At 32.0% G+C, this 18,735-nt stretch overlaps 3 protein-coding genes across 5 annotated transcripts; 1 reads left to right on the top strand and 2 right to left on the bottom strand.

Annotated features, from left to right (window-relative positions):
• Positions 1–786: 786 nt before the first annotated feature.
• Positions 787–5,556, bottom strand: LOC127265970 (probable alpha,alpha-trehalose-phosphate synthase [UDP-forming] 7). 2 transcript variants are annotated; one of them, XM_051296022.1, is made up of 4 exons: positions 5,231–5,552; positions 2,919–5,015; positions 1,428–1,701; positions 787–1,237 (listed from the first exon to the last, which is right to left on the bottom strand). In XM_051296022.1, exons 2-4 carry the CDS (start codon positions 4,904–4,906, stop codon positions 893–895), a joined length of 2,607 nt encoding a protein of 868 aa, XP_051151979.1. In that variant the 5' UTR covers positions 4,907–5,015; positions 5,231–5,552; the 3' UTR covers positions 787–892. The 2 variants fall into 2 exon arrangements, with proteins under 2 accessions (XP_051151979.1, XP_051151981.1); XM_051296024.1 differs by lacking the exon at positions 787–1,237 and having other exon boundaries at positions 1,577–1,718; positions 5,231–5,556.
• Positions 5,557–8,557: 3,001 nt separating this feature from the next.
• On the top strand, positions 8,558–11,565 carry LOC127265973 (ras-related protein YPT3-like). 2 transcript variants are annotated; one of them, XM_051296029.1, is made up of 3 exons: positions 8,558–8,894; positions 10,950–11,405; positions 11,513–11,565. In XM_051296029.1, the coding sequence occupies exons 1-2, from the start codon at positions 8,674–8,676 to the stop codon at positions 11,380–11,382; spliced, it is 654 nt and encodes a 217-aa protein (XP_051151986.1). In that variant the 5' UTR covers positions 8,558–8,673; the 3' UTR covers positions 11,383–11,405; positions 11,513–11,565. The 2 variants fall into 2 exon arrangements, with proteins under 2 accessions (XP_051151986.1, XP_051151985.1); XM_051296028.1 differs by having other exon boundaries at positions 8,559–8,894; positions 10,950–11,565.
• A 114-nt stretch (positions 11,566–11,679) lies between these two features.
• On the bottom strand, positions 11,680–13,791 carry LOC127265972 (cytochrome P450 CYP72A219-like). The gene is made up of 5 exons (XM_051296027.1): positions 13,428–13,791; positions 13,085–13,302; positions 12,753–12,997; positions 12,297–12,681; positions 11,680–12,213 (listed from the first exon to the last, which is right to left on the bottom strand). The coding sequence occupies exons 1-5, from the start codon at positions 13,714–13,716 to the stop codon at positions 11,788–11,790; spliced, it is 1,563 nt and encodes a 520-aa protein (XP_051151984.1). The 5' UTR covers positions 13,717–13,791; the 3' UTR covers positions 11,680–11,787.
• Positions 13,792–18,735: the final 4,944 nt, after the last annotated feature.

Here is an 18,735-nt window from a genome sequence, read left to right as displayed (position 1 = left end):
TAAATGCTTATCCAAAGACACAAGATCCACTTTTCACTTGCTTATATATATATATGCGCTAACGAGTATACACCCCCCAATCCCATAGCATCAACACATGTTCAATTGAACACAACCTAAAATTCTATATAACTAAACAAGATAATGAAACTATCCACAAATTTAACAAAGTCCAATATTTTAAACCCCCCCCCCCCCCCCCCCCCCCCCCCCACAAAGAAAATGTGGCTTAGAGATGCATCCTTCTGTCTAAGAAACCATGGTTTTTTATCAACCCACATCCACATTACACTTTTATTGGGACAGTCCCAAAGGAATGCAAAATGAAAGAAAGAAATGAAAAAAAGACAAGTAGAAGAAGCCATACTAACCTGTACAGGGGAGACTAGCAAATCCAATGAGCCAATCTACAAAGTGCCACAAATTCCAAGTGATTGACCACTTGCAAGAATCGCCAAACACAGAACCACAGCTTTCTTTAACAGGTTTTCATCGTGACAACCAATACTTTCTGCTTCATAATAAACTCCCTTCGCGTTGCAGGGAAGGAAGCAGGAAACCTTTGTCCACCTTCGTCTCTTCCGCCTCAGATAATCAAAGTTTCCCAAATTTATGGTCCTTGTGCTTGTAAGAAGTTACTCTCAAGACCTGTTCACAACTCTCATTGTACCCTCATATTCTCCTCAGAATCTCAACTGAGTTCGATGCAAACTCTTCTCCCAAGAAATTGCTCAAGACTAATGGTAGAAGGATGAGGAAAAAAAGAAACGAAAAGAAGAAGAAAGAAGAAGAAGAAGAAGAAGAATAGTATATAATTTCCATTTCTGGTGCCTAAAATCTAATATCCATATATAAAAATATTCGATTAGCTAAATATCCATATTAAGCAGATTCAAGCAATAGAAAAGTGACTGAATCTTCTTGAGGCTTGGGAGATATGGGTTTCCTCATCTGATGTTGCTGGAGAATCAGTAGCTTCAGCAAGAGACTCTAGCATTGCCACCACTTCAGATGAGTCGTCCAAATAATACTTAGCTTTGCTGGGTTTTTGCCCTACTGTGCATGCAAAGACTTCGGTGTTGTAAGATAGGATTTGTCTAGACACTGCCGTACTGATTAGTTCAAACATATCCTCATCAGATCTATCATCACCAACGCACAGCACAAAATCTGCCTGTTTCTCATTATTCGTCATTGATGTGAAAATCTTTTCTGCAACTACACCTTTGCTAACACCCTGCATAGACAAAGTGCAGCATCCTTGATCTCATGTTTAGATCTTTCAAAAACATTTGTGAAAGGAATAATAGGGCTAAGAGAAATAATAATTGTTTATAACTGGACAGCGTTAAGAGAAATATAATAAATGATATTAGAAAGAGAGAAAAACAATGAAAGAATGCAGAAAAAATAGTAGTAGCACTTGCCTGAGGTTTCACTTCTACAATAAACTGCCCACTTTTCACAGCAACGGGTTCATTTGCTAGCACGCTCTCTAAATGGTCCAACATTTCTTTCGCCTGGGAAAAACCGAATCCAGGATCTGCATCATTGTAATGCCAAACTAAAGCACTTTCCTTTCTCTCGATTCCAGAACCATCGGTAGACTCAGTATATGAATTCATAACGGGTTCAGCCATCTGCATCCATCCAAATTCGGATCCTTGGTCATATGTCTCCCACTCCTCACACTGCGGCCACCTTCAATTCCAGATCATCTTACATGAAATTTCACCAAAAAGTTGAATAAAAATGAAAATAAGAATACTGAAGAAATGACAATCTGATGCCATCTATAATATGCACAAGAGTCCATCAACCATAACAGTTACTTAACCGGAAGAATAACATGATATAATACCAACCAATTTATGTTCACAGGAAATGTTTTTTTTTTATAAACTCTGACAAATTATCCAAAGGAAAGCATGTGTTGGGAGCATCATGCAAGTGTATGCCACTAGCAGTGACGCACTATGAGTAACCTCTTCACACGAATGTTTTTATGGGCAAATATTTTTGCCACACCAAAGTCATGTCAAATATGCATTAGAGGCATCCTAAATGTCATGTGATTCGGCCCTGACCAACTATCCAATTCAACTTATCCACTGAGAATTTCCACATATTGGTTCAAATATATAAAGTATAAACAAAGAAAAGAAATCTAAAGCAACAGAAACCAGTAGACAAAGCCCAGAAGTATGAATTGAAATCTACATTTGAAATACCATAATATCATCAATTAAGGTTTAAGCTAATGGAGGCTTGAGATAATTAGATCAGGCAACGGTATAAAGCACATACTTCACTTCACCTCAACCAACTTATAGTATTATTGGATATAAGATTGATGGGTAGCTTTAGGATGTAATATATAGTGTTTTGAAGAGTACAAATAAATTAAAATTAATTTGAACAGGCGGTTAATGAATTCAATAAATAAGTTTTTATACGTATGCAAAAGCAAGAGCACTGTTGATATGTTGAAACTTGTGCTTAGCTGATTGAGTGTCTTAACAAAGGGATTGTTCTCTTAGCATCTTTTTCTTTTAAAAAATATTCTATCTTTCAATTTTCTTCAAAAAAACACCACATCCAATCACATCCAAAAACTTTCATAAACATCAAAATCGAAAACACACTCTCACACACACAAATAATAAAAACACCAAACACCTCCATAAACTATAACTTTTAATCTGAACTAGCAACAACTATTATGAATATTATATATAGAAGTTAGATCACTGATATTGTCATTCCAATCTAACATAATTTCTTATCTGGTTACTGATACAGCTGATCTTCTCAAGTTCACCTAGTTTCTTACATTAAGTCACAAGTTTAACAGTTTTGTGGGTATTTCACGGTCTTACCATATACTCTGAACTATGTTAAGCAAGTAAGAAGCATACCTTAAAAAGTAGCCATGTTCCGCAGCAAGTCCCAGCTTCTTGCAAGAGGAAAACCAGTCACTTAAGCTACGCCTTCCTCTTCCACTCACCATAAAAACTACATTTTTGGTATCTACACATAGCCTGTTTAAGAGAGAGAGAACTTGGGCACTTGGGGTCTTAATTATTGAATTTTGGGGCATCAGCGTGCCATCATAATCCAATAGTATAGCCCTGCTTTTAGCTTTGCAGTAAGCAGCCACAATATCATCTATTGATAGCTTTCTAAAGTTAGGATCTAAAGCCACCACCCGGAATCCAAAGCCAAGACCAATGCCCCAGCATCGTTTCCTAAAATGATCAGCACACGTTCTTTCCATATCTTGCAAGAAACTCCTTGACCAAAAAGCTACATCATGGGTACTGACATATCGGTAATGCTTCTCATGTCTTAACTCTTTCTCTGATTCAGCCATCGATATAGATTCGTTCAAGGCTTCAGCAGTTGACTCAACATTCCATGGATTAACACGAATAGCACCACTTAGGGAAGGAGAGCAACCAATGAATTCGGACACCACTAGCATGCTCTTCTTAGGTCCACTCAATTCTGACCGCATTTCATCACCAGATACTCCTTGTCTGCAGACAATATATTCGTAAGGAGTCAGGTTCATCCCATCCCTCACTGCAGTCACAACAACACACTCAGCGATGCTGTAATATGCCATTCTTTCACTGATTGATAAAGGATGGTGAATATAAACTATGGGTTCATATCCAGGCTGCCCAAGCTCCTTGTTAATTCTATTGCAGTTCTCTTCTATTTCAGCCTGTATTTCCTCCAAATTTATACCTCTCCCTCTAGCAGGGTTTGCAATCTGCACCAGTACAGCCTTGCCCTGCCAATTTGGATGTTGCTTGAGCATGTGTTCCATAGCTAAAAATTTCAAGTTGATACCTTTAAATATGTCCATGTCATCAACTCCAAGCAACACTGTCTTTCCTTCAAACTGCCGCTTTAGCTCCTCAACCTTGAGCTCTTTATCTGCTTGTTTAATCACTGACTCAATATGACCCATATGTATTCCAACTGGCATAATCTTTATTCCTACTGTTCTTCCATAGAACTCCAAACCTATATATCCCCTTTTTGATTGATATTCAAGGCCCAACATTCGACTGCAACAGGATAGGAAATGGCGTGCATAATCAAAGGTGTGAAAACCAATCAAGTCTGCATTAAGTAAGGCCTTGATGATTTCTTCCCTAACAGGAAGTGATCTGTAAATCTCGGATGAAGGAAACGGACTATGAAGAAAAAAACCCATTCTTAAACGCACAAAGTGCCTCCTCAAAAATGTGGGCAAAACCATCAAATGATAATCATGAATCCAAACATAGTCATCCTCTGGATTAAGCACCTCAATAACCTTCTGTGAGAACAATTTATTGGCAGATACATATGCTTCCCACATAGACCTGTCAAATCTACCTCCACGATCAGCCGAAAATGGTAGCATGTAATGAAACAGCGGCCACAGCTGCTTCTTACAAAATCCATGGTAATACTTCTCCAGAAGACTCGGTGGCAGAAATGTAGGAACACAGTTAAACTTCTCCAAGAGATAATTGGATACATCATCCTGCTCGATTGGATCAACATCAACAGACAATGACCCGACATACAGTACCTCCATGTCTTCAGGAAAACCATCCTTCACCCGTAGAAGCAATGAGTCTTCATTCCAACTAAAACTCCAGCCTTTATTATCCGGTCTTCGTTTAGCCTTCAAAGGCAAAAGGTTAGACACAATGATCATTCTCTCACCAGTAATTGAAGATTGGTTTTCGGATGTAACACTACTTGCTTGTTCATCATCAAGCTCCACAATACTTCCCGGAAGCGTCATTACCCTCGGGAAACGCTTCCGCTCCTTGTCCCTACCAATTATTGGGAAATTCCCAGAAGCTAAATCCAAAAGGTTGGTATAAGATCTTGACATCATCTTTGCGATTCTCCCCTTACGATCACCTCTATATCACAGTAAATCTTGGCCCAAATCTCAACACCAATCCCAATTCTGCAGCGTTTCAAAAAAACCTCCTTTAAATCACCTGCATTTAAACATTCATTCAGTTCTAGAGCAAATCCTCAAAACCCATTTTATGAATCCAAGAACAAAAAGAAACCAGGTTCGAACCAACAAAGCAAACATTACAGCAAAACAATCGATATTAATACACAATGCAAAGAAACAACACAACGAACTCCTCTAACCGAAGCCACATACTTAAATCATCGTATACATCAAAGCATTGTAAATACAAACCCTAATTTTCAGGGCATTTCAATCAGACGCGCGCTCCGCCAGAAATGGCTACCGCGGTGGCCTCCGCGATTAAATCAAGCAAGTAATCCCTTACCAAAAAAATAAAATTACATATATAGAAACCAAAAATCGAAAAATGGGAGGCTAGCGTCGGACGCTACAACAAAACAGATAAATCTAGAAAATGATAGACACAATCTTGCGCGTAGGCGTGCGAAATGCATCGACGATCATCTCCAAGAAACCGTGATATGAATATTCAACAGAACAATAAACAAAAAAGAAAACGAATAAATTTGAAGTCTTAGTTGGTGGATTGGATAAAATATTGTTTGCCTGGGGAACAAAACGTGCCAACAAATAAAAGAATCACTAAACTCACCCGCGCAGGCGCAGCTCACAGACAAGACAGACAGAGACAGTTATTACCAAAATAGCGTTGATGATTATTTAATCTGAAAAATTCCTATCTTATTATATTATTATTATACGAATAAAATAGAAACTATTTTTAACGCGGTGGGTGACGGTGACAGACTGTGAGGGTGGCGTTATCAAAGCCGAAAAAGAAAGAGGATAAGGTGTTGGCCAGCCGACTTTGGCATAGAACACAGCTGGCAGATGCCGCCTACGACCACGTGCCTGGCACGTTACAGCTGGGGAGTCGACATCTGTACCATATATGCATTTTCCTTTCTCTTATTGGGCCTCGATTGCCCTATTGGAACAAAGTCAGTATTATATTATATTTATATATTTATAATAAATAAATAAATAAATCTCATCGTCGTGTTTGGATTGGGGGCTGAAGAAAATGAAATAAATGTCCCTCCAAATCGCCCAAAATTAAGGGATCGGAGCAGGTATTTAAGGTAAGGTAATTAGGTGAGGCAATGTTGGGTGGAAGAATTGAAGTTAACCATTAATTAAATTAAATTATATTATTTAAATGCAAACATATATACGTGGTTAATTTGCATGCATCCATGCATCGTGTGTGAACAATTATTGAGACAGACAGGAGTAGAATAATTAAAATTTTATGTATATAGGAATAACAAAATTGAGTTTAGTTTGTTTAACTACTTTGATCCTTGAATTTGACTTGCTATCAATCCAAATTATTCTAATATAATACTCTCTCCGTCAACTAAAATTGGTTTATTTATATCCGATACGGAGATTAAAAATAATATATATTTTATTAAAAATGTGATAAAAAGTTAAAAGGCAGCTGAAAATATTTTTAAAAATTTTAGTTAGAAATTAAAGTAAATAAAAAAAATTATATAATAAAATAATAGTATTTTTGTAAATAAGTTTTGAATAAAAAGTAATAATTAAATATTTTTAATTTACAATTTTTGCGGACAGATGAAAAAAGAAAGTAAAAATAATTAATTTGGCTGAGTATATATAACTATTCCACAAATCATGCGTCCAATAAATTAAATTCTAAATTTCAAAAGGTATGTCTCCATCTATATCTATTGGAAGATCTTTTAATATTAATATTATATTGAATTACAGTGAAAAAGATAAAAATACCTTTATTAGTATGGTGCAATATATTGTAAATTGAAAGGGTATATATTGTAAATTGAAAGGATATTTATGGTAGTATAATTACTAAATTAGAAAATGATAATTTTATTTTGAGACAGATAAAAATAGAAAATGTAACCTTTCGATACACAGAGGCAGTATATTTTATAATTCAGTGTTTGCATCAAACTAGGCTCATAAATCAATGCACATATATGTATATGTTTCATCATTGAATACATAATTTACTTAGGGTGTGTTTGTCTGGGGTTTTGGATTTTGAATTGGGATTTGAATAGTAAAAATTTTGAATTTGAATAGTTGTACGATGTGATATAAATAGGTGTTGATGTGATGTTTTGAATATAAAATTAATTTTTAGTATAATATAAAAAATAAAAAATGTGTGTTTGATTTGATATTTTTGGGAGAAAAAATGGGATGAAAGTGGAAATTAAATCCAATCCCCCAAACAAACACATCCTTAGAGTTACAAAATCAAGGCATAAATTTTTATTTTATTTTTTTTTAATAATGTGTGAATTTGCAGCCGCTACTCGAAAGTGGCATACGGAGTAAATTTTGGTTGAACTTAATACCCTACAAATTAGGCTCGATAGACAAATCACCCTAGACGGCAGATGACCTGGAGGCGTCATAGTAATATTCTATAATGATATAAAAATTTTAAAACAAAAACAAAAAACTATTTCAGATTTTTTTTTTTTTTTTTTTTTTAATTCTTGCAATTTAACACTCACTTTCCAATGTAATTTAACATTTACATTTTATTTTTATTACTTTATGCATCCTGACATCCCTCTTTCCTTGAACAGCTCTGCCTCTTCCTTAACTTTGTTTATCACTTTTAAACTTAAAAAAAAAAAAATTCCCTCCGTCTCAGACACCGTATCTGATGTACTGTAAACACAGTATTTTAAAAGGAATGTAATTAGTAGATAATCAAGAATGTATTATTGAAAATAATTATCTTATAATATAAATAATTATAAATTAAAATTAAAATAACTAATTAGTTTAATTAAAATTAAAAAAATAAAATTTAAAATGAGATTAAAGTGTGTATTAAGAATGTATTAGTAAAAATAATTATCTTATAATATAAATAATTATAAATTAAGATTAAGATAACTAATTAGTTTAATTAAAATAAAATAAAAAAATTTAAAATTTAAAATGAGATTAAAGTGTGTAATCATTTTCTAAAAAAAGAAAAGTGATATGGTACGACGGGCAGAAACGGCAACATAAACATGGTATCTGGGACGGAGGGAGTAATTTTTACACAGAATGGACAAAAATAATACTCCATCAGTTCAAATATTATGTCAATGTTACCGAAAATACCATAAATTAAGTAAAATATAACAAGTAAATAATTAAAAATATATTAATACAATTAATTACAATATGATACAAATTATTATACATTAAGATTAAAACACTAATTAGTATAATAGAAATTTTAAATTATAAAATTTACAATAAAATTAAAATATATAATATTTTTTGAAAAAAAAGAAAATAATATAATACATGGGATTAAGAAAAACAAAAAATATGATATAGTATTATATATATATATATATTTGTGAGGAGGGAGTAAAAAAAAAAAAAATTGAAATTGAAGGAATATGCATATATATTTTATTTTTTATTAATAACATTCATCATCGGGATCTTACCATAGAAGAAATAAATAAATAAATAAAATTGTGTGGGTAAAGAATGTAAAAAGAGTAAAGCAAGTAGAGCGACGTCGTTTCAGCCTTGACAAGAATCTAGCTAAAGCCATTTTCTCCGACAAGAGTCCCCCTGGTCCTGACTCACATCAGTCTCGGGAATCGAATTCCTTCCCTTAAAACTCGTCCGAGAGAATGGCTGGGTACAAGGCAGACGAGGAGTATGATTATCTGTTCAAGCTTGTGCTGATTGGGGATTCAGGTGTCGGGAAATCCAACCTCTTATCCAGGTTCACCAAGAACGAGTTCAATCTCGAGTCCAAGTCCACTATAGGTGTTGAATTTGCCACCCGGAGCCTCAACGTAGATGGAAAGGTTATCAAAGCTCAGATTTGGGACACTGCGGGTCAAGAAAGGTTCTTCCCCCATCTTTGTTTTCTGGTTTTTCATAACACAATTCGATTTTACGAAATCCGCACACTATCTCTCTATTATATATGTATATACACATGTGTGTGTTTCTGTCGGTTTTATCGTTTTAGGAACTCACGTCAATTCAAGTTATATATTATTCTGAACTGCAATGCTCATTTTGGAATATTCCGTCATATGTATGCAAAGTTGACTTCCATTGAGTATGCTTGTTTTATAGTTTACTTGTGAATGTCTGTTACGGATTTTGGCGTGATCTATATGTATATAAAGGTAAGAGTATATGGTTAGAGAGAAACTGAAGAAGATAAAGGATGGTGTTTTGTTGGAAGAGTTGTTTAGGTATTATTCTTTATGGTTCTTTAGTACAATAAGTGGGGATTGTGCTTAGATCCAAGACCTTAAATAATATGTAGTATGATTGATATCTTTGAATATGTTTGTTTTGGCTACCAGTTGATGTGGATACGGAAAACTAGTTAAGATTCTTCATTGATCCAATGGTGGATGGGGATGTGCATTCCAAGTTTCGACTTAGAACATCATGCTAATACTTGGTTCCCTTCTCAGTGAAAATATGCTGGCCTTGCTTCTTTTATGTTCTAATTTTAACTTTGATTCGGTTAAACTGGTTGGATTGCAATAGATAAGTATATACATACAGTAGCAAACAGATAAAGAGAGGGATATAGTGAGGCATATACAGCAAGGGCTGTTATTGTTGGATGTATGTTCTTTCACTACATTTTTGCTCTCTACTCTTTGTTAGAATAGAGTTGGTTAGGGAACTTGTAATGCCAAGAAGAAGCGAAGAGTTCAACCTTTTCCTATGTTGGAACATGACCTCTAGACAAGGTTTTAGTGTCTTTGCCTGAGTAGTAGTGAAAGACTGAGCACGTGATTTTCAAAGCCGTACAACAGTATAGTGTTTGAATTTCTTTAACTCGTAATAGCCGCTTGAACTTTAAAACTCGTTGTATTGTTCGCGTGATTTGGGAAGTTTTAAACTGATAGCAACAAACTAAAAGTCAGCAAGTAAATAACCAGTCTTAGAGAGAAATGTATCTTATTAAATAAAACTAGAGAGATGTTTCATGCATGTGCCACACAGAATCCGGGATTATCATCTATTCTCAGACCCAAATATGCACAAGAAAAGCCACCTTCACTACAAAGTAGTTATTTTTATAGAGTTTCACTTAATTAGAACAATGATAGCTAAACACAGGCAGAAGTAAGTAATAGATAATGGCCATAGAGCACAATAGAGAACAGGATGTAGGAGTATGTCCTCTGGATCTTATACTTATAGAAGCTTTATATGTGAAAGATTTGTGCTGAAAGCCACAGTTCCTTCTGTGGAAACAATTTCAGTGATAAAGTTATATAATAGCTGAAGAGGGTTGCTATGAATAACTCAAGGGAGAGTAGCTGTGCCTTGGTAAAATGTTCAGTTTTGGTGGGTTGTGCCATGGCTGAGTATGCAGACTTAATCATTAGGATTCATAGAGTGTATTGCTGCGGGGCATTGATGGTGGTGATAGCATAGGTTCTCTTTTTGGATCTGATATGGTTTTGGATTTTCTTTTGCGGAAATTTGGAATTGCATACCTATCAAAATACTGATAACATCTACTGGACTTTAAAAATTGAATCATTTGAGCCTTATTGAACTTGTGACTCAAAAAAATTGAACATTTCTATGAGAAAGGGCCATACAAATTGCAAGAACTCAGTTTGGTATCTAATGTTTTCCCTAAACTATTTATCCCGATTCTCTTAAACGGGTACCTTTTCCATAAAGTTATTCTTCTATAGTAAAAACGACAGGATATACGGGTTTATTGTTTCTGGTGTTGTTTATAGATTTATTTGCTATCCTATAGTGTTTTGTTGTATGCCTTGATCATCAGTTCTGCTGCTTTAATTTATTTTTTCTACCATAACTTCAGCTCAGGTTTTTCTTTTTTCTTTTTTTTTTCACATGGATACATGTATCTTTGCTTTATATGTCCGCTTGTATTTCATTCATTCCACAGGTACCGAGCCATTACCAGTGCTTACTACCGAGGAGCAGTTGGTGCACTTCTAGTTTATGATGTCACGCGACGTGCTACTTTTGAGAATATTCTTAGATGGCTAAGAGAGTTGAGAGATCATACTGATCCAAACATTGTAGTGATGCTCATCGGCAACAAATCTGATCTTCGACATCTCGTGGCCGTCAGCACTGAGGATGGTAAAGAGCTAGCCGAGCGGGAGTCACTCTACTTCATGGAGACTTCTGCTTTGGAATCAACCAACGTCGAAAATGCATTCACCCAAGTCCTTAATCAGATTCACCATATTGTAAGCAGAAAGGCTGTCGAGGCTGGCAATGAGATGACCTCCTCCATTCCGTCGCAGGGGAAAACCATTAACATCAAAGAAAATTCATCTGTTTGGAAGAAACTTGGGTGCTGTTCGAGTTAAAACGTCGCTGGAAAGAATTTTGGGTAATTCATACTTAACTATTCTGATCTCTTCGACAATATTTATTCGCCTCCCGGCATTTGATTTTCTCCGGTCAGTGTGTAACGTCGAATCCTTGGAATTAATTCAGGAAAGAATTTGAGTACTACAAGGTGAATGTGAAGGCTATGGACATTAAGCTTACATCATTTCATATGAGACATTTTTGTCGTTGTTGTTTGTATACTTGGTTTTTATCCAGTCGAGGATCTTTGTCTTTAACAATCTGGATTTGCATTTGATTGGGATAAACTAATGTACGTCGATTTCCTGTTTTCTATTACCAACAATTTGCCCACAAAACATGCATCCATTTGTCCAATAATAATAATATAGTCTACTCGAATTTAATAGCTTGCAAACTTCTTACAACCTGTGCAGACGCAAGTGAGCTCCGCGCACAGGTTGAAGTGTTATTACAGTGTCCGGCGCATGCGTATATAATGGCGAAAGCTCGACCGAGAAGCGTTGCAAAATCATGGCCAACACCACTTTAGCTTCCGACATTGCAAATATCTGCCCGATGCATATTCGAGGTCCCCAGCCGAACGGGAAAAACATTCCTTGCGTTTTCTGCGCCTTCAAAACGCCCTCGCTAAACCTCTCCGGCTTAAATTCCTTCGCGTCGTCGCCCCATATTTCAGTGTCATAATGCAAGAAGAGTATGGGTAAGAGGAAATGAACCCCAGCTGGAATTGTGAACTTCCCTAACTTGGTCTCCTCATCGACTTTTCTTCGAAGTAAAATTAACGGCGGATACAGTCGCAACACCTCGTGGATGATCATGTTCATCTGCAAGAAATCGATCGAGAAATCTTAACATAGTTTACTAGTCTTTTTAACTCATCTAAAAAACTTAACATAACGTAACTCACAATTTTAAGTTGATTCAAACCGTCGAAGTCCGGTGTTTGGTTCCCAAAGACACGTAAAACTTCTTCGCGGGCTAGATTTTGCCACTCACTATACCTACTCAATAAAATCAGTGTCCATACGAGCAACGACGAAGTTGTTTCCTGACCGGCGAAATAAAACAACTTGCATTCTTCTATTACATCTTCGATGCTCATCCCAAACTTGTCGCCGCCGAGCTGTTTGATTTCTTTGAAATTAGATTCCAACAATATATCCAATAAGTCTTCCTTAACATCCTCCCCTGCTTTCATCGCCTCTACCCTTTTGTCGATGATGCCGCGGATCAATGAGTTCACTTCTATCGACATTTCCTTCATCTTCCTGTTACTTTTCGTCGGCACAAACCTGCGGATTTACAGCTAATTTGAGAGAAGATTGTATTTAATCAGGGATATAAGTTAGTTTCACTTAGTTACCTCCATCCGGGAATGTATGCCGATTGCGACACCTGTCTTACAAGCTCGGCCTGTTCTCCCTGCAGCTCGAAAATTCTTCGACCTTCTTGATAATTGCTACCGAATGCTGTTCTTGATATGGCGTCGCTAGTTATGCTTTGTAGGTAAGGCCAGACGTCTATCTCGCAGTACCCCTCCGGCGAGAGATGCTCTTCCCATTTGGTTAGAACTTCGTCGCAACTCAATTGAAATGCAGGGATCATTAGCTGTATGTGCCAATGAAATGAAATGAAGTCGATTTCTTATTACATTATATATCAATGGCTATTGAAATTAAGATAAAGAGAATTGACCCTCAATTTGTCGAGATGGAAAGCGGGATTGATGAGTTTTCTGTGCTTGGCCCATTTATGTCTGTCGTAGCTGACGAGTCCACGCGCGAGCAGCCCTGTCAGCGGCGACACCCTTGCCTTGAGGAAGAGATAGTTCTTAGCCATGATCTCCTTCACCAGTCCAGGCTCCTTCACAATTACTGTAGGCCTGGTTCCAGACCAGAAAATACACTCACCTCCTGCATGTCAATTTAGTTAGTTCCTATCAGAAAAGTCGATAAACTATACATAGAGGGCATGTACAGTACAGATCAGATCTAATATAAAAGCATATATATATATATATGTGTGTGTGTATGTATACCATAGTTTTGAAGGGATTTGAGGTGAAACCCCAAGAGTCGTGGCCTGATATCATCGCCAATATTGATGGGTTTTGCCTTGGCTTCATCACTGGTTTTCAAGACCTCTTTCATGTCGCCATGGATGAATCGGTAGGATTTCCCCCTGAGGCCCTGTCGCCTGAGTAAACTTTCCAGCCTCTTGGGAGTGAAGTAAGCCCATTCCAGAAGCTTCCATGGCAGTATTATTATTAGGGCCAGAGACACACAGAACGCACCAGCAAAACCAATCTGGTATCGGTACTCATCCATATTTCGTAGATTTTGATGAATGGAAGAAATGAAGAAGAAAGTGCGAATTAATAAGAGATACAGACAGAGGCGCACACACTCACTATGACGGCAACACCTATATCTTATATACTAAAAAATTAAAAGTAGCTTTTCTCCTCTATCTATCCTATCATTTTTTATTATTATTTTTTTTAATTAAATTTTAGTACCATATAATATAAAAATAACGATATTTGTATAATATATTATAAATTGAAAAAAATATATATAATGTAAATTAGACAGTATAATTAATAAAAAAAAATAAAATAAATATTTTGTTACGAATGAATTTAAAATTAAAAAAAAAAATTGAATAGATGGATAAGAATCAGTTAGAGAATTATTTGTAATATTAAAATAAAGTTGATAAAAAATAAAATAAAATATTATATAAAAATTTATTTAGAAAAATGAATTTTTTTAAAAAAAAAATAGTGTGTTAAATAGAGAAAAATAATATTACAAATTAATTATTATTTATTAAAATAATAATAATAAAATTATAAGTAGACAGAAAATGTTTACTATATAAGTGATTATGGATAAGATTAACCACATTGTTGAAAAAAGACATAATTTTGACTAACAAAAAAGAAATACTATATATACATTAATTTTTTTGCCTACTTAAAATTATGTAAATACCTTTTTAATTAATCCCTTTGCCCTAAAAATCCTCTTTATCATTTTGGGATGAGATCAGTTGCAAATGAAATCAGCATATTTTAAAAAATTTAATCATCATTGCTAATCTTAAATTTAATCTTTTTAATTAAATTTAATTTTCCCTTGAAGATGAAGTTTTTTTTTTTTAGAGACACCGTAATTTAAGTAGCATAAGTTATTAAGTTATTAATAATAAGTTAAGATAATATTTTATTACTTTTATATGTGTAGTGTTGTTGGTATTTTAAATATTTTTACAATTATATCTCAATAAAATATATGCAATATCGATATCATTTTGTAGACAATAAAATTTTATATAATACAAATGAATAAAAAAATTTATTTATTTATTTATTTATCATTATTATAAATTAGTTTTATAAAAAATGAGGAGTTTTAAAGTAGATAAAAATATTTATTAATTAAAGAGAGATATAGAAATAAAGGGGTTTTGAGCGGATCCTATGTATAAAATGTCCGAAGTTTAATTAAATTGATTTATATTTGTCAAGTATGTTTAAAATTGATAAACTTGTCAAGGGGCGTAAAAAAAAATGGGATTATCTGTGATCGGACGGAGGGAGTATTACCTAGTATATATACTAAAATTTTTCTGTCATCATAATATTATATGAATATCATTTTCTTACTTGCTAAACTTTATCTATACTTTTGTCCTAAAAAATTATTACTATTTTTTCAAATAAAAATATTACGATTTATACACTAATTTTTATTTTTTTATTTTTTATTTTTTGTCAACATAAGATTATATAAATTTCATTTTCTTACTAAATTTTGTCTATACTTTCGTCCTAAAAATTTATTATTTCATCCGTTCATCGTCAATTTATACATTTTGTTATTTTAGTTCATCCATAACGAATGTATCTATTTTCATTTTTAGTAAATATACTTTCACTCAAATATAAAAATACCCTCATCTCGTATAATATTGCACAAATGCTATCAAGTAATAACATTAATATTAAAGGTATAATAGTATTTATACATGTCAATTGTACTTACATATCAATATAATATCAATATATTAAAATATACGTACAAATAACAAATGGATACATCTGTGGTGGATGGAGGAAATATTATTTTAAATAAATTTTTCAATATTTCATTTGTCTGAGTCATATTATTCATTTGTTTTTTTTCAAGTGGATTGTCGTATATTAGTATTTTATTAGTAATAATATAATAGAAAAATAAAAAGATAGTTTTGCTTTTAAACTCATTTATATTTTAGTGACATTGTTTGTAATATTGTGTAAAATATATGAGTATTTTTTATTAAAATAAAAAGTATTATTACCAAAAAAAAATATATATACATTTGAATTGAACAGACGAAAATAATAAAATAATTAAATATGACTCGAATGAAAAAAATATATCATTTTTATTTTATTATTACTTTTTTTAAAACTGTTTTTTCACTTTTTCTAAAAAAAAATAATGTTATGCGAAATGAAACAAAAAAATAAAATGTTTGCTCATAAAAAAAATATTTCACATTGAAATCTTTAAAGAAAATATTTATATATTTTTATTGAATTATACTATTATCAATGTGTAATTTATGACTGACGAGAACTTGACATTCGATATATATATATATATATATAGGTGCATTTTGGCGAAAATAACACAACGATGTGCGCTTGATTACCGATTAAGTTTTTGAATTGAAAGTTATATTGAAAATAATTTATTTAATTAATATTTAATTTGTAATTTAATGTATATAAAATTTAAAAATTTATAAGATATGTTTCATTATTTTAATAGCTATATGTTAATAAAAAAAATGTAATAATAAATTTTATGTAATCTAAATAAATTAAAATATATATAAAAATTTATTTATAATTAATATAAATTAATTTTTTAAATAAATAGAAATTCGAATATATATAAATATTCATTTATCATTGATAGATAAAAATATAAAATTTTGAATATATTTTGAATAAATTTCATATGATGAAATATTTAAAAAGAAAATAAAAAAAAAAAAAGATAATAGTGTCAATCGCTGTTGAAATGGAAAGCAAACAGACTTGCAATTGGAGTTTATACTTTTGCCCAATTCACTTATATTTTGTTACTTCATCAGCCACTAAAATTAGCGTACTAGCAATTTTAATGAAAATTAAAAAAAAAAAAATTATTTTAACAATGATAAAATAAAAATATGATCACGAGTATTTTTAAAAATTTAACTAAAAATTAAAATAAATGAATATAAAGAATGTAATAAAGCATAAAAGTAGTTGTATTTGTCGTAAATAAATGTTGAATTGAAAAAAATAATTAAATATTAAATTTGTTAATTTTGTCAAATTTATTAGCGAGATAAATTTAATAAACTAAAAAAAAAAGTGAAAATAAATTTAACTAAATATTATTTATACTTTAACATATTATATAAGTAAATGTTGCATATTTTCTTTTCAAAATTTAATTTTTTTATTAGTCAGTAATCACGGCTTTTACAAAAAATAAAATAAATTAAAGTATATAGTTTTTTTTTTTATAAAGTATCAAAATTTATATTATTATTTAAAATAAAGAATGAAATTAAACTTGGATAATTTAATGAACGACAATATATATATATAGCTGGAGACTGCTCTTTTTTGTCTGGTTTGACATAGTGATGAATATGTAAATTCCATAATTTTTAAAAAACTAATACAATAGTCATGTTACCATTTCTATCCGTCACAAAATAATAGTTTTATTTTTATAAATAATTGTATCATTATAAAATTACTTTTACTTTTTCATTATTATTACACAATTGTCATTAGTTTTTACACTAATACACTCAAAAGGACAAAAAAGTCTTTTATCCGTACTTTTTATCCACTGCCAATATAATATTAATATTCCTTAAATTTCGTGTCAAACACAATCCAAACTATAGTTTTAGAACGGAGTAAGTATAATAAATTATAATATTTTTTCTATCAATAAAAAATATAGTCTTTACTACATTTTTTAGGAAAAACAAAATTATAAAAATAAAAATTTCAAAATTAATGCCAAAAAGTAAAATTACTTTAGTTTTGGACGACGAGGAAAATAATAATAATAATAAATAAATAAATAAACAAAGCAATGATTAACGATAAGATATTTTGGGCAATGAGTAGAAGGTTCTCAATGGAGTAGGTGAAATGGAAGAGACGAGAAGGGAGCATGGGTAATGAATTGACTTGAGGATCAAAGTTGGCGGCTAATTGAGATTGAGTTATCTATTCATTCATGGTGTCTTTTTTCCAAAGATTTTGAAGGATTTTCATTATGTATACAAAATATTTTTTATAAATGTATCAAATTAATATATATTTTTTTTATTTATTTTATATTAAAATTAATTTTATATTCAAAATATTACACTAATATGTTGATTATTTTGTTGTTATTGAATTTATTTAAAAATAAGGAATGTTCTGTTTTCAGGAAGAGTTGTGTGGGTGTGCACTCGAGAATGCCTATACAATATTGAACGAAGTGTTTAATTATTACATGAATTTGTATATGGAATGATGGTTTAGTCGTGCCACTAAAAAAGATGGTTATATACTATAGTACAAAAAATCACGTATTTTCTAAATATTTTGATATATTTTGAAAATTATTATCTTTAAAAGTAGGAATTAAATTAAATTAATTCTTAATAAAAACTCTCTAAATATTTGAATTGAATAGATTTAATCTCTTAGATTTGAAATTAAAAGTTGCAAATTTTTAATTGACAACTTTTGGGATATAAATCCGAAAGGTGCAATATCTTCTTGAATAGACACTTCAAAATTTATTGTATAAAATTTATCTTCACAAATTCTGACATAAAAAAAATATATATATATAGATTCTTGTCTGCAGAATTAATCCGTGTCCGCAAATAATCTCTCAATGTTTACTTGTTTAATTTTTCGCTTAAAATTCGAGTGTTGCTTGATTTATCCTCGTACGAATTTCGTGTAACTCGAGACATTAATAGAATCGAAATATCGTATAAGAAAAGCGAATTTAAGCGACTCAAAGTATATCCAAATCGTGTATACCCTGTGGAATTCGATTTATTTTTATTTTCATTAAATCCAGAATATTTCTCCAACATAATATTAATTTAAATCACATTACACAATTATTTCAATTCAAATTTTTTACTTTTCAAATGTGCTTTGATTACATTACCGAATCAACATATATTTACAAAGAAGGTAACACGTATTAATATTCAAATATATAATGTATATACTAATAATACAGTACATTATATAATTATATATTGCACGT

The sequence above is a fragment of the Andrographis paniculata genome, unplaced genomic scaffold (assembly GCF_009805555.1).
Source record: "Andrographis paniculata isolate CXL003 unplaced genomic scaffold, ASM980555v1 Contig74END, whole genome shotgun sequence".
NCBI classification, from domain to species: domain Eukaryota; kingdom Viridiplantae; phylum Streptophyta; class Magnoliopsida; order Lamiales; family Acanthaceae; genus Andrographis; species Andrographis paniculata.
This window is presented reverse-complemented; position numbering and strand designations above follow the sequence as displayed.